Source organism: Lonchura striata, chromosome 19 (genome assembly GCF_046129695.1).
Source record: "Lonchura striata isolate bLonStr1 chromosome 19, bLonStr1.mat, whole genome shotgun sequence".
Taxonomy (NCBI): domain Eukaryota; kingdom Metazoa; phylum Chordata; class Aves; order Passeriformes; family Estrildidae; genus Lonchura; species Lonchura striata.
The window spans coordinates 7,273,624-7,293,073 of NC_134621.1; the positions used below are offsets into that span (position 1 = coordinate 7,273,624).

A 19,450-nucleotide genomic window follows, 5' to 3' on the forward strand; every position below is an offset into this window, starting at 1 on the left:
CTGTAGAACCATTTGGCAGAAACAGTTGGCGCTCAAGAAATTCAAACAGAATGGTTGAAATCTGGCAAAGGCTGAAGGAACTGAAGACGGCATCCTCTAATGGGAAGTGTTAGACAGTCTTAATAAGACTACCAGTCCTGCCTGGAATAATACTGTAGAGGCCCAGAGCAGGAGGCACGCAATGCTGAGAGGGGAGATGACAATTCTTTCATAAGTAAATGCACAAGGTTTGTAAACAATGCTGATATCTTCAAAAAGTACACATTTTAAAAACCCTTTAGTGTATCAGTCTTGTAGTGTGTGTTAAAAGCAGCAAATCATGTTGTCGTTGCACTGGGTTGAGATCTTCTTTCTGAGGAAGTGTTTGCAGTCACCCATGTTGAGCAGAGTTGAATTTGTGTAAGATAAGGAATAGGGGAATGTCCCTGCCAGCTTGGAGCCCTGATCAAAATACACAGATCTCCTGTTGCTTGGGAAGAAAATAAAGCTCCTATAATTGCTTGCATAAACACACCCAGAGGTGAAGTGTCTTCTTCATCCCAAGGCAGAGAGTGGTTGGGTTTGTCCTTCCAGTTGAGGGCAGGAGGATTCCAGCATGTGGCTTTAGTCCTATCCACCTAAATGGTTTCATTTCTGGAAAACAACTGCAATCCTAATAGCAGGGAAATTACAGAGAATAACATAGCATAGATAAAAGGTTGCTTATGATATTGTAGGTGAGGAATGATTACGTGACACGATGCTGTCCTTAGATTAATCTTGACCTCCAGAATACCCCTTTTACTTTGCTTCCCCTGGGGATTTTTGTCTGTCTTGATCCCCGTGCTCTTGTCATGTGTTCTGCAGCGAGAGAACTTTCCCTGGAGGCTGAAGGAGTTAATGCAGATCTGGATGACAGATTAGTCCAGGACAGGCTGTGATTTGGAGTAAAGGAACTATCCCAAATAGCTGGCCAGCTGCCAAGGGGATAGATGGCTTGGAAAATATAGAGGGAGGGCTCTAGAGCAGCTCTGGGTGAGGATTATCTGTCAGTTTAACCACTGTGCTGCAGAGCCTGACTGACACACACAAAGTGCCTTCCGTTTTATATAAAGAAAAATGATTAGCAAACACATGTTTTATCTCTGGGCTGCTAATAAATTGACTAGGAAACTCCTCTTTTATTTTTCTCCAATGTGTGTAAAAAAATAGGGAAAATATTTTGATTAGAACATTTTCACTCTCTTTTCTTCCTCTCTGCTTCTTCTCTCTGCTGTTCTCCAGCCAGCTGTTGAGCTGATGAGTAGTGTAGAAGGGCTGTGAGAAGGGAGATTTTCTGAAAATCAGACACATTTCTATGGGAGTTGAATGATTCAGAATTGTGTTCCACATAATTTGCCAGGGACCTCTCGCAGTACAGATAAGAAGTCTGCCAAGCAGTAGTGCAGCTGAAGAGGTTATTTCCGTCCTCACTCTCCTGGGCACAGCTGGTAGGTGGGATGTTTCAAAAAGGGGAAATTGAGAGTCAGGATGTGGTGATTGAACTCCCCATGATACCAGATCAGCATTTGGGGTTTTGTAGGTATACAAAAATGCTGCTATACTTTTTGAGTGGTGAATTTTAATTATTGCAAGGAATTTAAAGCTTCTATTTTTTTTTACCAGCAGTTTGGTTACCTAGATGACACAAGTGAATGACCTCAGTCCACTTCTCTCTGAAAAACAAACCACACTGAAAATACTGTCATTACATTGGACTTCTCACTGGCAACCTCTGCTGGGAGGAGGAGGACGATGACTGAAAGGATTAGAACAGCAAATTTTCTTTCAAGTCTTTTTTTATGGAAAATTTTCCACTATGCTAATATCTGCCAGAGCAACACCAAAAGCATAAGCAAAGGCAAGATGTTAGGGCAGCAGAATTGCTGGGGTTGTCAAAACCTGCTGGTCCCTTTTCCAGGGGGACACCTGGAGCTGTGTCTGTCCTGGCACACTCCTTCTTGCTTGAGTGGAGCTCTGTCAGTGGGAAGGGCTCCCGACCAAAGGCCAGTGTTGACACAGTTGTGGTCTCTCCAGGCCATGGTTGAAACACATCGCTAGGGTGGTATGAGGGGAAGTTTCCATTAACAATTGTTCCCGGCTTGCTTCCACCACCACCACCACCACTGTGGAGCTCTGCAGCTGGATTTCCAAAAGAGCTTAATACTCAAGAGTTCTCATTTCAGCAACTTAAATAGAGGGGCTCAGTTCTTTCCAAAACTCTTGGCAGCCATCAGCCCCCATTGAGAACAAAGCTTAAGCACATTAAACAGTCCAGCCACTTCACTGTTGTGAAAATTTGGCCACTGTTGTGAGTGCAGAGTGTTTAAATAATGCAGAGCCTGGCAAAGGCATCTGGCTCCTGGTGCTGGGCACTGAGGGGCCTTACCTTGCAGAGTGGGTTTCCTCCTTGGCCGATTCCTGCATGGAGCCTCCAAGCAGCCCTTTTGTGGCTGTTGTGACAGCTGGGAAACTTGCTGATGTGAGGATTAGTCGGCTGCTGGGCACATGACATTCAGATTGCTGTGCTTATTTGACCTACCTCTGATTGCGAGGAATTCAGTGCATAAAAATAACACCCCAAACAAATTTGGCAGGAGGATGCAGAGCGAAAGTGCCGAGCTCACCCGTGGAGAGGAGCCCAGGGAGCGATGTAAGGCGAGGCCGCGCTCCCGCAGTGACAGCGGAGCCAGGGCCAGCACAGCCCACGCCGTCCTCCTGGATTGTGACAAGTTCCAGCACCGCAGAGATGTCGTGGCCACTGGCCAGCAAACTAACAAATTCAGGTTCCTGGCTTGCATTTTCGGCAAAACTTGATAGAATAAATAAAAAGATCTCAGGTGCCAGGAGTTGCCCAATGTAAAATGCTGGACGAAGCATTTCTGGTTTTTCTGCCTGGGGCTTGAGATACCCACATTAAGTCTGTTGTTCTTGATGGAGCTGCCGATCATTTGCTGGAGCATGACAGAACAGAGACTGGCAGAGGTGTGTGTGCCATGTGGGTGTAGGATATCTCACAGGGCAGCACTCTTGGGGCTCCTCGTGACGGTGTTTAGACACATGGTTTGTTCAGGCTTTAGTGAACAGCATTTCCCTTGAATGAGCTTCTCACTGGCACTGGAATTTCTTGTGTTTGCTGAAGGGTAAGGTCTGTAGTCATGAGAGCTTCCTAAAGCAGGGGAGAGGAAATGTGTGCGTGGAAGAGGCAAGGCAGGACCTTGACTGCCGTGTCTTCTCCCAGAGTCCTGTGGAGGTGCATCACTCTTTGTTTTGCTCTTGTATTGCTAAGATGCAATGCCTCAATTTCCCATGTCTAAAAGGAGCATTTTTGCCCTGTTTTTAGGGTGAAATTGTAAAATTTCTTGAGACCAGTGACTACAGAGCTCATGTTATTGTGTAATATGGCATGTTATAGATAAATGACAGTATTAAAACTGATCCTGTATATCAAGAACTTCAGCGATATTTAAATGCAGGCACTCACATGGGACAATTAGAAAGCTGGGCCAGATTTCACAATCCATTTTACTTTTAGAAACACCCTGCAGGCTCACCAGAAATATTATAAAACTACTCAGAGCTGATGTCTTGCTTAATTTTTATCTGTATTACAGAATGTGCACCATTTGTAAGCGCACACATCTGTGTATTTGTCTGCAGTAAGGAATACCTGGCTGCTGTGGGGCACACATTCACCCAAGGAGCTTTTTCTGTGTTTTGTCCTTTAAACAAGGCTGTGGCAGCACATCCATCCATCATCCATCCATCATCCATCCATCCACCATCCATCCATCCATCCATCCATCATCCATCCATCCATCCATCCATCCACCAATCCATCCATCCATCCATCCATCCATCCATCCATCAGCGGTGGATCGGCCCCCATGGCCGGCAGGGCTGCCAGGAGGTGACAGTGGCTGGGGAGGTGACTCAAACCCGCTGGCTCCAGGAGGGATGAAGCTTGTGAGGAGCCACCACAGCCACAGCCGGTGCTGGCCAAGCCTCCCTGCTCCTCCGGTTATCCCGGAGCGCCGCGCCGAAACGCGGGCGGGCAGGGGAGATGCCACCGCTGCTTCCCGGCTGTGTTAACGGGGCAGCGGCTGGAAACGCCGCGTTCCTGGCCCCGAGGAGAGCGAGGAGAAGCCGCTGGCACCGCCAGTTCCCGGCTGGATTAAGGAGGGACACGGGCACAGCCACGTTTCCATCAGCGCATCCCGAGCCGCGGCGGCAGCGCTCTGCAGCGGCACGCCTGCAACGCCATCCTTTCCTCCTGCTCCCTCTCCCGCAGCCACATCTATATTTTGATAACTTTGATCCTCCTTTTCTCCTCTCCCCGGCCCTCACCAGCCTTTCCTGGCAGCTGATTTTATCAGCTCTAAAATAGGAGTTGCAAAAGCTCTCCCTTAGCGAGCCCTGCGCAGTGCAATTCCCCCGGTGCGTTTTCCGTGCGCTTCCCATATTATTAAAATAAAAACTACATTGTTAATGCTGGCCTTGGAATTAGAAATGGCATGTAATGTTTACTGTTTTACACCATGAATATTGCAGATGTGGGCACAAGTAAGGAAATATTATACAGCCACAGGATGTTTTTGTAGTTGTCACGAAAGCCGTCACATCTCCAAAGTCAAAGTGAATTAGCAAATAGCCAAAATTATAAAAGCATATCTGCTTCAATCAGAAGGCCTCCCTCTGAAGTCTGTGAGGCTTCTACTTCTGAGGCATGTGAAAACTTCTGAAAATTCTGCCCCTGGGGATAGTCCATGTTTAGGCAGCTGACTTCGGGATCCTATTTTTGGAACCTTTAGTTGAGATTTTAAATTGGATTTTTAGTGGGAATGGTGCCCAAATTGCTGCTGTAGGATCTTGAAGGCTTTATCTAAAATAAAATAGAGAAAAATGGGAGTTATATCACTAATTTTCTGGGGATATGCTCCTTTTTATTAGATTTTATACACCATAAAAGAGAAATGCAGCATCTTAAGTGTCTTCTTCATTTTTGCAGAGCATCTTTAAGGAATCATTGTAGCTTTTCATGTTGCTGGTTTCCTTTGCTGTCTTTTAGAATATCCCTGGTAGGATTTCATAAAGAATAAATAGCAGTCTCCTTGGAGTGCTTCAGCCCAGCTGAAAGTACACTTCCATGAGATGCTATTCATGGCAAGTACAGTACATTGTTTGATTGTAAAATAAACATACCTTCAGAGGTAAAACTGTGAGGGGTTACAGTGTGCTGGTAGATCTGAACTAGATGACAGTACTTACGATCTGTTCCTGAGGATGGGATCCTAATGGAGTGGTACAGGTGGGAGCAATGTATCTTCTGCCTGCAGCCAGTGCAACTCAGTGTTGGATTCAGTGATAGTGCATGGAGGTCCAAGATTAGCAGCCAGAGTTAGGAACAGATTCTGAATATAAAGGCCATGAGCATGTCTGGGTCAGAATATGCACCTTGCAGAATGGACAATCTAATATTTAGTACGCATAGATACCACATCTGAAGGGAAAGCTGAAATAATTATTGCTTGTAAAATACGTAGAGATCTTCTAAAAACCTGTGCTACAATTAACATATTTTTTCTAACCCAGCTGTGTTTATGCTGTGTTTCTGTAGGTCAGATCTTGCCAGCAAACCGGAACACACCAAGCCCCATTGATCCTGAGACTATCCAAGTTCCTGTTGGCTACGAACCTGACCCTGCAGATCTTGCTCTGTCCAGCATTCCTGGCCAGGAGATGTTCGACCCTCGCAAGCGCAAGTTCTCCGAAGAAGAGCTGAAACCCCAGCCCATGATTAAGAAAGCTCGCAAAGTCTTCATCCCAGATGACCTGAAGGTAATTTGGAACTGGTGACGAGGTGATTCCTACAGGGTCTCTGACAGTTCCTCACTGAGGTACAGGTTTGGAGCTTGAATCCGTTTTGTCGTGTGAGGTAAATCTTTCCATCTAAATCTGACTTTGCTGTAGAATAAAACTGTTCAGGGTACTGGATGAGACTGAAGGGAGGATGTCCCTTATTAGTTATGCAACAGTTGAAATTCATGAGCTCAATATTCATTTCCTTTGTATGCTAGAAACTTCCTGCTTGACCTTGGACAAGCTTGCTTTGTCCCATATTTCCCACTTATGAAACAGCCCGATCATGTTTCCTTTTTCTTCATCCTGTCTCTATTCATGTTTTCTTTTTCTTCATCCTCTGTCTATTTAGCACAGGCTGTGAATCCTTCAAGGAGCATGGAGGACCCTGATGACATACTGAAGTATATTGTGTCGTATTTGGAAGTTGCTGTAGTTCTGTGTTTAATAATGAATGAGAACACTATAGTAAAAACTATTTCACTAATATATATTCACTAATCCAGGTGAAAGAATCTAGACAAGTGATAGGAAAACAGAAGAAAAAAGAATTTTTCTGCTGAGAGGTGTATTTTAATACAATATGTAAAATGCATTACTACATCAATATTTTAGAAGAAAGAGTCTGTGCCACTCACTGCTTCTGAGATGTGAAGAGCAAAGTGCATGAAGATAGCAGGAAAATCAATCAACTGATCTAGGTTATCAAACACTCTGAATATTATTTGTGAAGTTGTTTTCCCAGAATGTGCTTTCCAAGAGGTTCTCTTTTATCAAAGGCAGTCAGGGCAGAATTTCATTCTGCTGTTGCTACTGCCCCCAAGAGACAAGCCTGAGAGCCTGTTGGAGTCAGTGGGAATCCCTGGCTGCATGTGCAGGGAGCCTGGGATGCCATGTGTTTGCACCAGATTGATAGCATTAGGGAAATGAGCTATTTTTATCCCTGAGCATGCTGTGGTGCAGGTTAAAAGCACAGAAATCACAGCTGCAGTAGTGTTCAGGTTGCTGTCACTCAGCTTTCCTTTGCAAAAGTTTGCCTGCACCTTGTTGCTTACCTGAGGAAGTTCTGCTGCCTGTTGGGTTGCAGTGCCCACGGCTGGCAGAAATGGCTGGGGTTTCTCCCTTTGTCACGTCTCCCAGGTACCTTTATTCATCAAAGCAAGCTTTGGCAAAGGTCCTGTTGGCCAGAGGTGGAGCCCAGCAGTGCAGCACAGGAGTGAAGCAGGAGCTCAGGGTCCCTCAGGATCATCCCATCACTTGCCCTTGACTCGTTTCAGAGTGCTTGACCCAAGTGCTGCTCCTGCCCTGGCATGTGGACCAGCCTCTGGGTTTTGGGGGAGGGTAAGCAGATTAGAGCAGTCAATCGTCTCTGGGCTGCATGTGATTTGGAAATGCCAGCCTTACCTCTTTCAGGCCTGGATTAAGGGATTTGCCATAGCAATTTGTTAAAATAAAGAGGGATGAAGGCTAGGTGGCACACTAATAAATTGCTTAAAGCTGATTTTTATGGAGTGAATTGAGATGGGAAATTATAAACAAGATTCAGGTCATAGCTTTTTGTTGCATGCTTGGTTTTTTGGAGGATTTTATGGGGACCCATCTACGTTCAGGTGAAGAGCCATTTAGAGATAATGCTGGCTCCAGATCAGCATTCCTGCACACTTTGTTGAGCCAAACTGATAGAAAGCAGTTCAAGAGCCCTCCTGCCAGCAGTTGTTTTGCTCCTGCTTTGCCTCGTGCAGCAGCAGAAGGTGCAGAGCAGCAGGATTAGGCTGGGCAGAAGCACCCAGGAGTGGTGGGTGTTTGCTCAGTGCAGCGCAGGAGCAGCTGGGTCTGTGCCGGTCCTTGGAGCGGCGCAGGGAAATGGAAGCATGTTAAGATGAAGGAAGAGGGAGTCTGAGCTCTGTGACCTGGCCAGGCAGAGTCTGAGCACTGAGTGGCTGCATCACTCATACTCTGCAGGGGACGGAAGTTTTCACGAGAGATTCTACCTGGTTTCTATTTTCTGAGTTGTTCCAAAGTGCTAGAACTTAATTCAGTTACGAAGCAACATGAAAACTGCCATTTTGCTGAAGGCCACTTCATTGGAAGAGTGAAAATTGGGTGAAATTCAGTAGTTACTTCGAGTCTTTGATACACTGATGCAGTTAGGTGATCTAGAGGCAAGTCTTAAGGAATAACACTTTGGGAATGTGTTCGTTTATGAAACCTCAGGAAGTAGTGGACCTATTTCTGTCCACTGTGGGTTTTTTTTCTACAGCCAGAGCCTATTGCACTAATCTCTGTGGTTGGTCCCAGAGCAGCCATCATCACTGTGCCAAGGAATCCTCTTGTGGTGACAGTGGTGCAGACAGGAACATTTGGGGCTCTGTAGAGTGCTTTGAACATTACAAAAGAGCGGAGCAGTAGATGAAATGGGTGAAAACAGCACAGAGAGGGAACCAGCAGCGCTGAGCAGGGCCAGAGGTACCCGGTGCTGCTGCGGCCTCTGCTCAGGGTGAGTCACGGCTCCTGGAGGTGGATGTGCTAACTGGGTCAGCCTAGATGGGAGATGGATTGTACCTCCGGAGCATTGCTTCACTTCTCCTCGCAGGAATTCCCTGCCAGGAGGATGAGGGGGTTAGTGTAAACATTTTGACAGAAACATGTGAGGGCAGCCGCGCTGCCAGGGCGGATTTGCCACGCCAAGCTGCAGCTCCGGCGCCGCCGTGCTGCACGGTCCGGAGGCTGCTGGCAGCCCAGCTCTGACCAACATCTAACAGCTCTGCTCGCCTCTCTGTGTGTCTCACGAGCAGGACGACAAATACTGGGCCAGGCGCAGAAAGAACAACATGGCAGCGAAGCGCTCGCGGGACGCGCGGCGGCTGAAGGAGAACCAGATCGCCATCCGGGCCTCCTTCCTGGAGAAGGAGAACTCGGCCCTGCGCCAGGAGGTGGCCGACCTGCGCAAGGAGCTGGGCAAGTGCAAGAACGTCCTGGCCAAGTACGAAGCTCGCCACGGCCCCCTGTAAATCAGAGGCAGGGGAGCTGGGGTGTTTTGGTTTTTTTATTTTTCTTTTTTTCTTTTTTCTTTTCTTTTTTTCTTTGTCGCGGGTTGGCATTTGACTAGATGGACAATGTGTTTCCTGTTTGATAGCACCACACCCAAACCAACCTTTCTGTCTTCAGCACTTTACCAGAAGCAGAAACAAAACTGACTTAATGTTGGTTTATTGTTGTTTTTTTTTTTTTTCTCTTTTTGTTCGCGTGTACGTGTCCCTGCGTGTGTGTGTGCACACGTGTGTGCCCAGGTCTGTGTCTGTGGGTGTGCATGTGTGTGGCTGTGGGTGTGCGTGTGCATCTCAGCACTTCCCATTTTTACCAGCCCTCTTCAAAGGGTGCCACATTTTTACCTGGACTGTTGAGAACCGCCATAGTAAGCTTTTTATTATATATATATTTTTTTTTTTCCTTCAGTGCTGCTTCAGAGTAGGGGTTTTATGTTCTCGTAATCAGTTCCATCCTCCTGATTTACTTGGAAAGATCCCAGCATTAATTGCAAAAAAAAAAAGGAAAAAAAAAAAGAAAAAAGAAAAAAAAGGTAGATCTGAGTTTTTTTTCGAGAGTAACAAGCTATCGTTTTAAGTCTGTCTAATCAGAAAAGTTAACATGCTAATAAAGTGCACAAATAATAATTTAGTACTACACTGCAGAACTATTAATTTATAGATTGCTTTTGTTGTATTTTTAAGTTTTGGTAATAATTGTCTTCAGATTTAAAAGTGCTGTTAGGCTGAGTTTAGCTGTACTCATGATAGACCCCATAATGGCTTCTCTGTAGCTGCTAAGGTTCCTTTTCTCTCCACGGACCCCAGGTAGGTAGGTAGGAGTTGTTGGTAGAGCACAGCGTGTGTACCTTGCACTGCCTGCACCTGAAGCAATAATCCTGCGTGCATGCTGCCCGGATGTTCCCCGTGGACGTGGGATGGTTCCCTCCCCAAGAGCAGCCTCCATGTCTTGAACAAGGAGTTCCAAAAAGTCCCAGACTCGTTGCCATGAGCATGCTGAGTGTGTCCCTGCCGTGGGGCAGTGCATGTGTAAGGAGCAGGATCGTTCGCTGACACTGAGAACAAAATTCAATAGCGTCAAATCAGGTCTGATGTTGAAATCAGAGGGGCTTTTCTGTTTTCAGTTAGTTACTCCATTTTGTGATTAAAAGTTGAATAAATACCTAAATTCAGTTGGTTTTCCCCCATGTTTTGTAATATATTTTCTGTGGATTATATCTTGCTGTTTAAAAAAAAAAAATCACTTTTATTCAGTTAGAAGAAGTCACTGGTTTGCAAAGCCCATTTTTTCCTAGTGGTTGTTGTTTTGAGTGTGACATGAACTGATGGTTCTGAACTTCATTGTTTTAAACTCTCTGCTTTTGAACATGTATGTTCTAATATAAAGTGGACTTCTGAAAAATGAATGTAAGAGACACTGGTGTATTTCAGGAGGGGATGGTGTTGTCATATACTGTGGTTAATCCAATCAATCTAAGTGTTTACTCTAGACCAAAAGGATAGATATTATAAAATGTATAAAGTTTATACAGAATAATTATAGTATGTTCGTTTTGTACAGTATTTTTCAAGTACAAATACTGACAATGTATTTTGAAAGACATATATATAGCAAAAAGAGAAAGCTATTCCATGTTTAAAATATATAGCAAAGATATATTCTCCATTATTGTATAGAAAGGAAATGCTTAGGGATTTGTTGGTTGTTGTTTTCTTCTTTTTCTTTAAAATCCATAATTTTAAGCACACTGGCATGTTCTGTGCTTTAAATTAAATTTTCATGGAAGTAATATGGCTTTCCAGGATTTTCCATATTACTAAAAGAGAGACTTTTTTATTTTTCATCAGAAACACATAAAGAAACTGTTTAACAGGGACAAAGCACAACATGGATTTTAATCAACTATTGATTGGACATTACATTTTATAATGGCAGAAAAATAATATATAATGAAACCACTTAACATAATTTCCAATCTGCTGCTAGAATCTGTTCCCAGCTGAATTATTTTGTTAGAAACAGCTCAGATATCAGAACAGTGAGGAAAATACGGTGCTACATGTCTTGCTCACAGTTTTCTAAGCATTCTGACATTATTTCCAAATAAAAAGGTTGTGTTTCCATTAAATCACTATTCATGCTTGAGGAGATGGCTGCAGAGACCTCAGCTTTTTGGTCAGCATTAGAAACACCCTTGCATGGCTGGCATTTCTCCAGTGTTTCTCCACGAGCACACCTGGCCTGTGGGTGTCCTGTAAGGTGCAGATGGAGTTTCCATGTGCTGCAGGAGCCTGGAATGCTGTGAGTTATTTATTCCCTAAAGGTGGGCAGAAGGCTCTGCAGGGGCCAGGAGGGTCTGGCACAGTTGGGGTCCCTGCTGCAGCCCCTTGGGAGCACCCCTGGATTTCCCTCTGCGAGGAGCAGGGCTGGGAGCTGCTGTGGATGTGCCTTTAGCATCACCACACCAAATTGCAGCACCCTCTAATCACCCCACAAAGGGGAATTTTGGGGTGACCCGAGAGCAGGGTGAGGTCAGGGGTGCCACTGCTAGGGCGGGTTGCGAGCACAAAACTTTGTGTAACGTGCAAAAGGCAGCTTGGAAAAGAAAAAAGAGAATTCTTTTGTTTCTTTGGGTGGGAAGTGGTTGAAGACTGGGTTTTGGGATTATTGAGGCGTGGGCACAGAGGGGCAGGAGGCTCCTGGCTCTGCCTTGCCCAGCAGCCCCAGAGATGCTTTGGTGCCTCCTGGGGGACTTGGGCACTCTGGCTGCTCTGAAAAACTCACCTGGAAAAAAAAAGAAAAACAAACAAAAAAAAAAAAAACCAAAAAAAGGCAGAATGTGTGGGCTTAAAACTTGGAAAATCCCCAGGTTCACTATCCAGGTTGTCTCCCTGAAAAAAAAAAAAGAGAATAAATAAATAAATGGAAGTTAGCTCATTTTCAGTTCCCGAGGTCAGCTCAGCTGGGCTCATCACACCTCTGATGGCTTTGTTGCTCATGAAGGAGCTTTTAGGTATAAGAAATTGTAATTTTATAAAAATAGAAATATATATATTTGCAGATTAATTAATAGCTTATCTAAGTAATTCACTGACCTCTATTACATTATAAGCATTGGTAAAATGCTTGTCTTCTCTTTCATTTTTTGCTGAAACTTAGAAGTGGAATTTTTCTTTTTACAAAAGAATGCCCTCTAGAAATCAGTGGGACTGGAGATGGATTTGTGCATCTGAGCACCTTGGGGCTCTCTGTGGAAAGCCCGTGGCAGAGGAAGGGGGGGTGTTTCTTTTTCTGTTTTGAGTGGTGCTGAAGTCACTAAACCAAGCACCATGGAAATAATTTCTGACTTGAATCCACAAAAGCAAGAAATTCAGAATGCAGGAGAGGAGCCGGAGCAAGCACCAGGGATGGGATCAGTTCAGACCCCTCTTATTTGAATATCTTGCCTCTGTGGGTTTGTAATACCCCCAATTATTGCTTTAAAATTATTTTTGCAGGTAATTTTACAATAGAGATGTGCAGTTTATTTTTATTTTGTTGACTTTTTTATGTGAAGAAAAAAATTCTATTAAAACTTATATGTGATCAACCATCGTATTTCTGGCAACACCACAAGACAGAATTAAATACAAGTTTAACAAATAGCTCAAATTATCTGTATGACAAGAAATGGTTTGCATCCTGTATGCTGTTCAGCCCAAATATTTTTTTTTTGTCTGTTATTCTTAATGTTTAATAAACTTTTAAATTTTTCTTCTCTCACTGTGTGCTTGTCTTGCTGTATCAGGGCGTGGGGCTTTTGGGAGGGAATTTTTCTCCCCCATCCTCTGGTCTGTCCCACCAGGGGATGGATCCCAGCTAATTTGAGGGGGGCAAATATCCCCCAACATTCCCAGCTGCCTCCAGGGTTGGGTATAACCACAGCAAATGTGTATTTACATGAGATGAAACAATTAAAATTATACTGCAATTAGTTATTAACAAAAACAGGTTATTTTATGTGTGTGTATATATATATATATATACACACTTTATATATAGTGAGATGTGTGGATATGTTAATTCGCTGTAAATTAATAAAAATGCTGCATATCAAGGAGTAATTTTTTCTTGTAGTATACAACATAACATTAATTTTACTGTTCATTATAGCTAATATTTTATATGGAGCACATGACAGATAATACATACTACAGGCTTATATATCTAGTTTATATAAAGATACAGCCTGAGAGAGAAAAACTATAATTCAGAACTAATCTTTCCTGTACATAAGTTATTAAATATGTGTACATATGTATCTGCATATTTATAGATGGGTATAGAGCATGATATATAGGCACACATACCTATAAAAGTCTGCATTTTAATATACATAGTACCTATTAGGCACAAAATGTATGTTTTAATAACACAGTGACTCAGTCTCCCCTCTGTGTGTGTACATGCTTTCATTAGTTTTAAATATATAGCTGTAATATAAAATTCATATATTTTAATATGCATATTAAAGATATGTGTGTATATAAATTTATAAATATATAAAAATTACATTTTCATATACCATGTTTATCATAATAGCTTTTGCTTCCTATTTTTATGCACTTTTATAAATATATCGATAGCTTTATTCATTCAAAGATTTTTAATGAGACAAAGTTTATTTGGTCTAATAGCCACACACATGTGCATCTACAGAAGCACAAATATCTCTGCATCCATAGAGCTCAACACTGGCTAATCATACTTTTTCTGAGAATATTTAACAACACTTATTTTATTAATAAACCTTTATAACTTCTTCTAAAAATACAAGTTTATTTTATTGCTATAAAGGATGGTTTTGCCATATATGTTATGCACTAACTATAATTGCTACAATACATAAACAGTGTGGGCACACACATCCTTGTAGTTGTTTCTCTCTATGTTTTATATATTTACAAGTTTAATAACTATATTTCATTTAGGCTACCACAATTTACTACTTGAATAAAACTTTTTAATACACACAAAAATATTTTATTGTTGGTAAGGTGCCTTTATGGTACTAGCTCTGAATTATGCATGAGCTGTCATAATATATGTACATTTCCACACTCACCTGTGTGCCCATATAGCTCTGGGTGTCTAAAAAGTGTGTTTATATATATATATATATATATACACAGAGAGAGAGAGAGAGAGAGAGAGAGAGAGAGAGAGAGAGAGAGAGAGAGAGAGAGATGTATATATACAAAATATATATATGTATAAATATATAAATGTAGTGTGTCCATATGCTGTTGTATACACTGATATAAATTATGTTTTCATACAGCATACTTAGCAGAATTTAATAATCTAGTTTAATATTTTTATCTTTCTAATCCTGTATTTTATTACTGTAAAGGTCTAGTTTTACTACACATTCTATATTATGCACAGACACGTATGTGCACACACACACACACACACACACACACATGTGTACTCCCCTTCCTCTCAGTGTTTAGTCAGACAGAAATTTAATAATTTCATTTCCATATAGCATATGGAAAAGTATTAATAAGGTTTCTAAGAGTTTTACATGAAGATTCATCTAAAAATTGTCATCACTGACAAGCAAAGATCTGATATGTTGTGCACCAAAATGTGTTTTAAAAACCCAGAAACACTCCCTGTGGCTCTCGTGCTCAGCCCCTCTGCACACGTGTGTCTCTGTAACATGAACATAGCAAAGGTTTAAAAAAAAAGAATATATTTTTACCCAGAGGCACATGTATAAAACAATGGTTTTAAATTTATATTCTTATATTGTTCTTAAAGGTTAGATTTATATTTTTGATTCTTTTTCAAAAATACATGAAGCAGATTTTATAATGATGATTAATAAATGTTATATGGGACACAACATGTGTTTATTCTAATACACACAATCACCCTGTCTAGGTATTCGTGCACATTTATCTTTACATGCACACAACTAGAGACATTTAATAATTATATTTCACACTGCCAACCCAACAGCATTTTCTTCATTAATATGGATTTAGAGCTTTTTATATCCACATTTTATTGCTACGAAGATATTGGCTATGTTATTTGTTATGTACAAAATACAATTGTTGTAATGCAGAAACACATAAGACCTCCTTGACTGCCTCTGGGGTGCTTTTAGCAGCCTTTTTATTGTATTTTTTTATATAGAACAGATAATAGATAAAACATGTTGTATTTTTATATAAAGTATAGAACAGATAATAGATAAAACATGTTTTTGGAGATGTTTTCAATCTTATTTTCTTTATATGACAGGATTTTCACATATGATGAAGTTATTAGTACAGGTTTACATATCCAGAGAAAATTTAACAGTTATTATTAATGCAGCATAGTTAGTAGCATAAATACACTTTAATATGTAAGTATTTAAAATAAGCCATCTCTTCTCCACCCCAAGCCCTGGAGGCACATCCCAAACTCATCTTTATGAGGAGCCAAGGGTGTATTTTGGAGTAGTTTCCACCTCTTTTGCCACTTTTGGGTCCTAGCCCTTTTGTTTTAACCCACCTGCTTTAATTTCAGGATAAATTTGGTGGATTTAACGTTTCTGTGGTCATTCATGGATGAAATTATCCCAGAAAATCCATTATTTAAAAAGACCGGAGAAGTCCTGAGGTGCCCCCTTGGGTGGGCACGGCCCCAGCTCTGGCAGCTCTGGAGTATCCAACACTGCCTTAGGACTGGGCTTGCTGTTTCTTTTTAACTCCTTTTACCCAAGTCCAAATTTTCATGAAACCTGTGAGAACTTAACTTTGAGATGCTTTAAATCCTTTGTCACCCTTGCCCAGCTGCTTCAAAGAAATTAATCCAGAGCCAAATAAAGACACAGCCGCACCCATGGCAAGTCTGGATGGCAAGAAACAAATCCTTGATATTGCATTTAAGCGGAGTAAATAGGATCTTTTTAAAAAATATGTAATACTAAAATAAAATTTTTAAATATGTAATGACTCCCTAAATGCAAATGTGGCTGGGGAAGTGGGAGAGATCCAAGGTGGGAATGCTGAGAGCCCCTCTGAGCCAACACAAGAGGTCACACAAGAGCCACGAGCGGCTCCCGAGCGCCGGGATCTGCTCCAAAACACCGCCTGCTTCTTTTGCTTAAGTTTAGAGCATAAAAATTGTTTTTTTCCAATGAAGTGTTCCCCTGGAGCAAGCAAGAAGGAGGTCCATGTGTCTTTGTTCCTCATTACAAAGAAGGAAGAGCTGCCTTCTTGGGATGCTGTGTGTGCTGGTTTTGGGCTAGAGTTAATTTTCTCGCTTGATGCCCCTCTCCCAAAACATGGGATTACAGCTCCTGCTTCTGCCTCTCTCCCTCCTTTTGCACTGTCACTAATTTCTTGTGTCCCTGTGTCACAACATCAGCTGGGAAAAGTGTCTGGAGCCAGGAACATCCTGGTGGCTCTGTCAAACAAGATAGCAGGGAAGCAAGATTGAAGGGGAGAAGAAAGCAAGGGAAGAAGTGCATCTCCAGCTACAGAAAACCTGCCTGGAAGGGCTCTTCTCTGAGCTGCTGCAGACAGGACATGCAGTAACAAGCTTTAAAGTACAGCAAAGAAAACAATGCTTGGGCAGCTGGGAAAAAACCCAGAAATCAAGAGGGCAGCGGGTGAAACATTGAAGCAAACTGCCTGGGAGGATTGTGAAATCCCCATTATTAGAGGCTTTTTAGAACCAGCCTGTCAGGAGTGACAGGCGGAGTCCATCCGGCCTGCAGGCAGAGGAGGGGCTAAAAATATCTCACAGTCCCTTCAATCTTTATTTTCAGTGTTTTAGCAGAAGGCAGATTAAGCTGCTCAGCACGACCATCAGCTTCAAGACAAAAGCCATTTGCATTCACACATATTCATATATTAAGACACATATTAAAAAAAAATAAAATCTATATTCCCCTCCTGGACCAATCCTGAGCTTCCCACATGGGTTTTGATTAGAGAGACAGCTGAGTTCCCACAGCAACAATGTTCAATCCTCCAGCATTTAAGATGCTACTAAATCCTTGCTTGTTGAATCCAGAAAGTGCCGCAGGCTCCCCATGTTCAGTAGGTGTTGTGGGTTGGGTTTCAGTGTTTCAACATCCAGAGTAACTACTGCTCTCCATCCAAACATCCTGTGGGCTGCTCTGAATGCCCTGTTGGGGATGGCTCAGCTGCTGGCTGTGTCACAGAAGCCACATACCACATCTGGGCACACCCCCGGGCCTCTCCTGAAGCCACCACCACCCACCAGTGAGGAGGTGCCTGCTGGAGCTAAAGCCACTCATTCAGTCAGTCTCTGCCAACAGCTTTTCACCTCTGAACATTTAAGGGAGATTTGCAAAGGCATCTAGAGGATTTGGGCACTCAAATCCATGCCAGCAGGACTGGGGCTGCTAAGCAACAGAGGCATCTGAACAGATCCCTCTGAGAGCACATGAGCTTCATTAGCCAGTGATGTGACTTATGTTATGAAACTGGCCTCTCTGCCAGCCTTTTGCAAGAGGATTTTGGTTCCCCAGCCTATCTTAGGAGCAAGCACCCTGGTTCTGAACAGGAAACAAGCACTGCCACCCTTACTGCTCGCCACAGAGAGGAGGAGGATGCCTGGAGTGGAAACAACCCAGTGACAGACACCCAGCTCAGTGCCCAAACACCATCCACCAAACACCACCCAAACAGGACTCTGAAAACTCTGAGAGCCCTGCTTTCCCTGGGGCTTCAACCTGTGAGTGGAACTTCTCTTGTGCTCAGCTGGCACAGGTGCTCTGTGCTGGATTCCCCAGGCAGGCTGCAAAGCTCATGGCCAACCGCAAGGCTGAACCCTGAAAAATTAAATTAAAATTAAAACAAACATATTCAAGCAATAGTTTAACTTTTGACCACAGCCTGGGGGTGTTTAACCCCAGGGACAGTGTCACCACACCACTGCTGCTTGTGCCACTTGGGCAGTGCTGGGAATGCAGAGGAAAAGGTGTCCCAACACTTCCAACAACCACTAGAGAACATCTCAGGTGTCTCATGTCCATTCCCTTCCCTCTGACAGTGGCTGGGGAATTTATTCAGTCAAATGATGACTGGAACACTCCCAAGCAGCAGGATGGAGGAGCACAGAGTGGTCAATGGCACAGAGAAAGGGAAGGCAGAAAACACCCACACAGCTCTGCTGTGCCATCCTGATCACCCTTTTTCCAACTATTTTTAGCTTTAAACTTATGGCACCTATTGATGGGTGAAAGCAATCAGCAGCAGAGCCCAACATCCTGTGCTCTTTAAAAATAGCAAAGCATGGAGAAAAGATTTAGTCAAGCACATGATGTGACCATGACAGCCTTGGCCTTCAGGGACATCTCGTGGCTAAACACACCAGACCCAAGTAAAGAACTGTGCAAATGCTCTGAGCAGGAGGGACATTTAAGCAAGACAAAAACCTATGAAAAATTGTAGTATCTTCTCTTTAACTTGCTCATTCTAGCCCCAGCAATGTAGATTTTATAGAATATCCTGAGTTGGAAGGGACCCACAAGGCCACTCCAGTCTCCTGGAAAGGACTTCCTTACTTACCTAGAACTGGGAGATTCTTACCATAATCACAAATAATTAAGAGTAATGTGGAGCAGACAGGACTGGAACAACAGCCTACCTTTAGACCTCTTTTGTTAACAGCAAGAAAAATTAATATTGTCTTTGAGCATTCCTCGCTATATATTTCAAATCAATACAATTCAAACAAGCACTCTAAGATAAATCCTTAAATGAAGCCCTTCATTTAACAGAATTATTTTTTGATGCACAGGATATTGTTACAAAAACATGACCTAAGAATATATCCAGTATTCAAAGTACCTGCTGCATCCCAGACATTTTCTGGAAAGGTCCATCTGAAATGTTTGCTGTCTCTGCTCTGTTTAGATTCAGCCTACTTGTTGCACTTCTAAAACCTAGAGGCACAGAAAATACAGAAGCAAGTGCTTTTACAAACATTTGCCTTGGGAAGACAAATCCCATCTCTGTACTGCAGCAAGCATTACTGGAAAAAGCACTATCCTTACTCCTGAGAGAAATCAGCCTCAAGAGCTGCAATTAGATGGAGGGGAAAAAGAAAAGACTAATTGATATGCTTGCTTCCCAGACAGAAACACATTTTTAGTTCAGCTTGTCTATATTTTATGCAATGATACTCCTCCAGGGATAGGAGCAAAATTATGTATTTCAATGTTCTAAGCTGAAAAAAAAATCCCAATATATTCTTAAAGCCCAGAACAGCAAAAGGGAAAAAGAAGTTCTAATTAGTGACCAAAATTTAGACAGAAATATATTTTTTCCATACTAAAAGTTTAATAATTTGGATTAGTCTTACTGTTTTTAAAGCATTGGCTGAGCAGACATGAGGGTCCTAAGCTTCAACTCAGGATCCTTTTTGTCAGGAGTGAGCACAGTGTCAGTCCCTGACTGCCCTGCCCAAATGATGGGGGGAAAAAAAACAACCACCAAGAAACCAAGAG

At 42.6% G+C, this 19,450-nt stretch overlaps 1 protein-coding gene across 1 annotated transcript in view; it reads left to right on the top strand.

Moving 5' to 3' along the window:
- HLF (HLF transcription factor, PAR bZIP family member) overlaps positions 1-12,684 on the top strand; it is a 35,363-nt gene extending 22,679 nt beyond the window's left edge. Inside the window, exons 3-4 of the mRNA XM_021555361.2 lie at positions 5,636-5,856; positions 8,673-12,684. Of these exons, the coding sequence (XP_021411036.2) occupies positions 5,636-5,856; positions 8,673-8,888 (437 nt within the window). The 3' untranslated portion in view covers positions 8,889-12,684. The remainder of the gene's footprint in view (positions 1-5,635; positions 5,857-8,672) is intronic.
- The last annotated feature ends 6,766 nt before the right edge of the window (positions 12,685-19,450 follow it).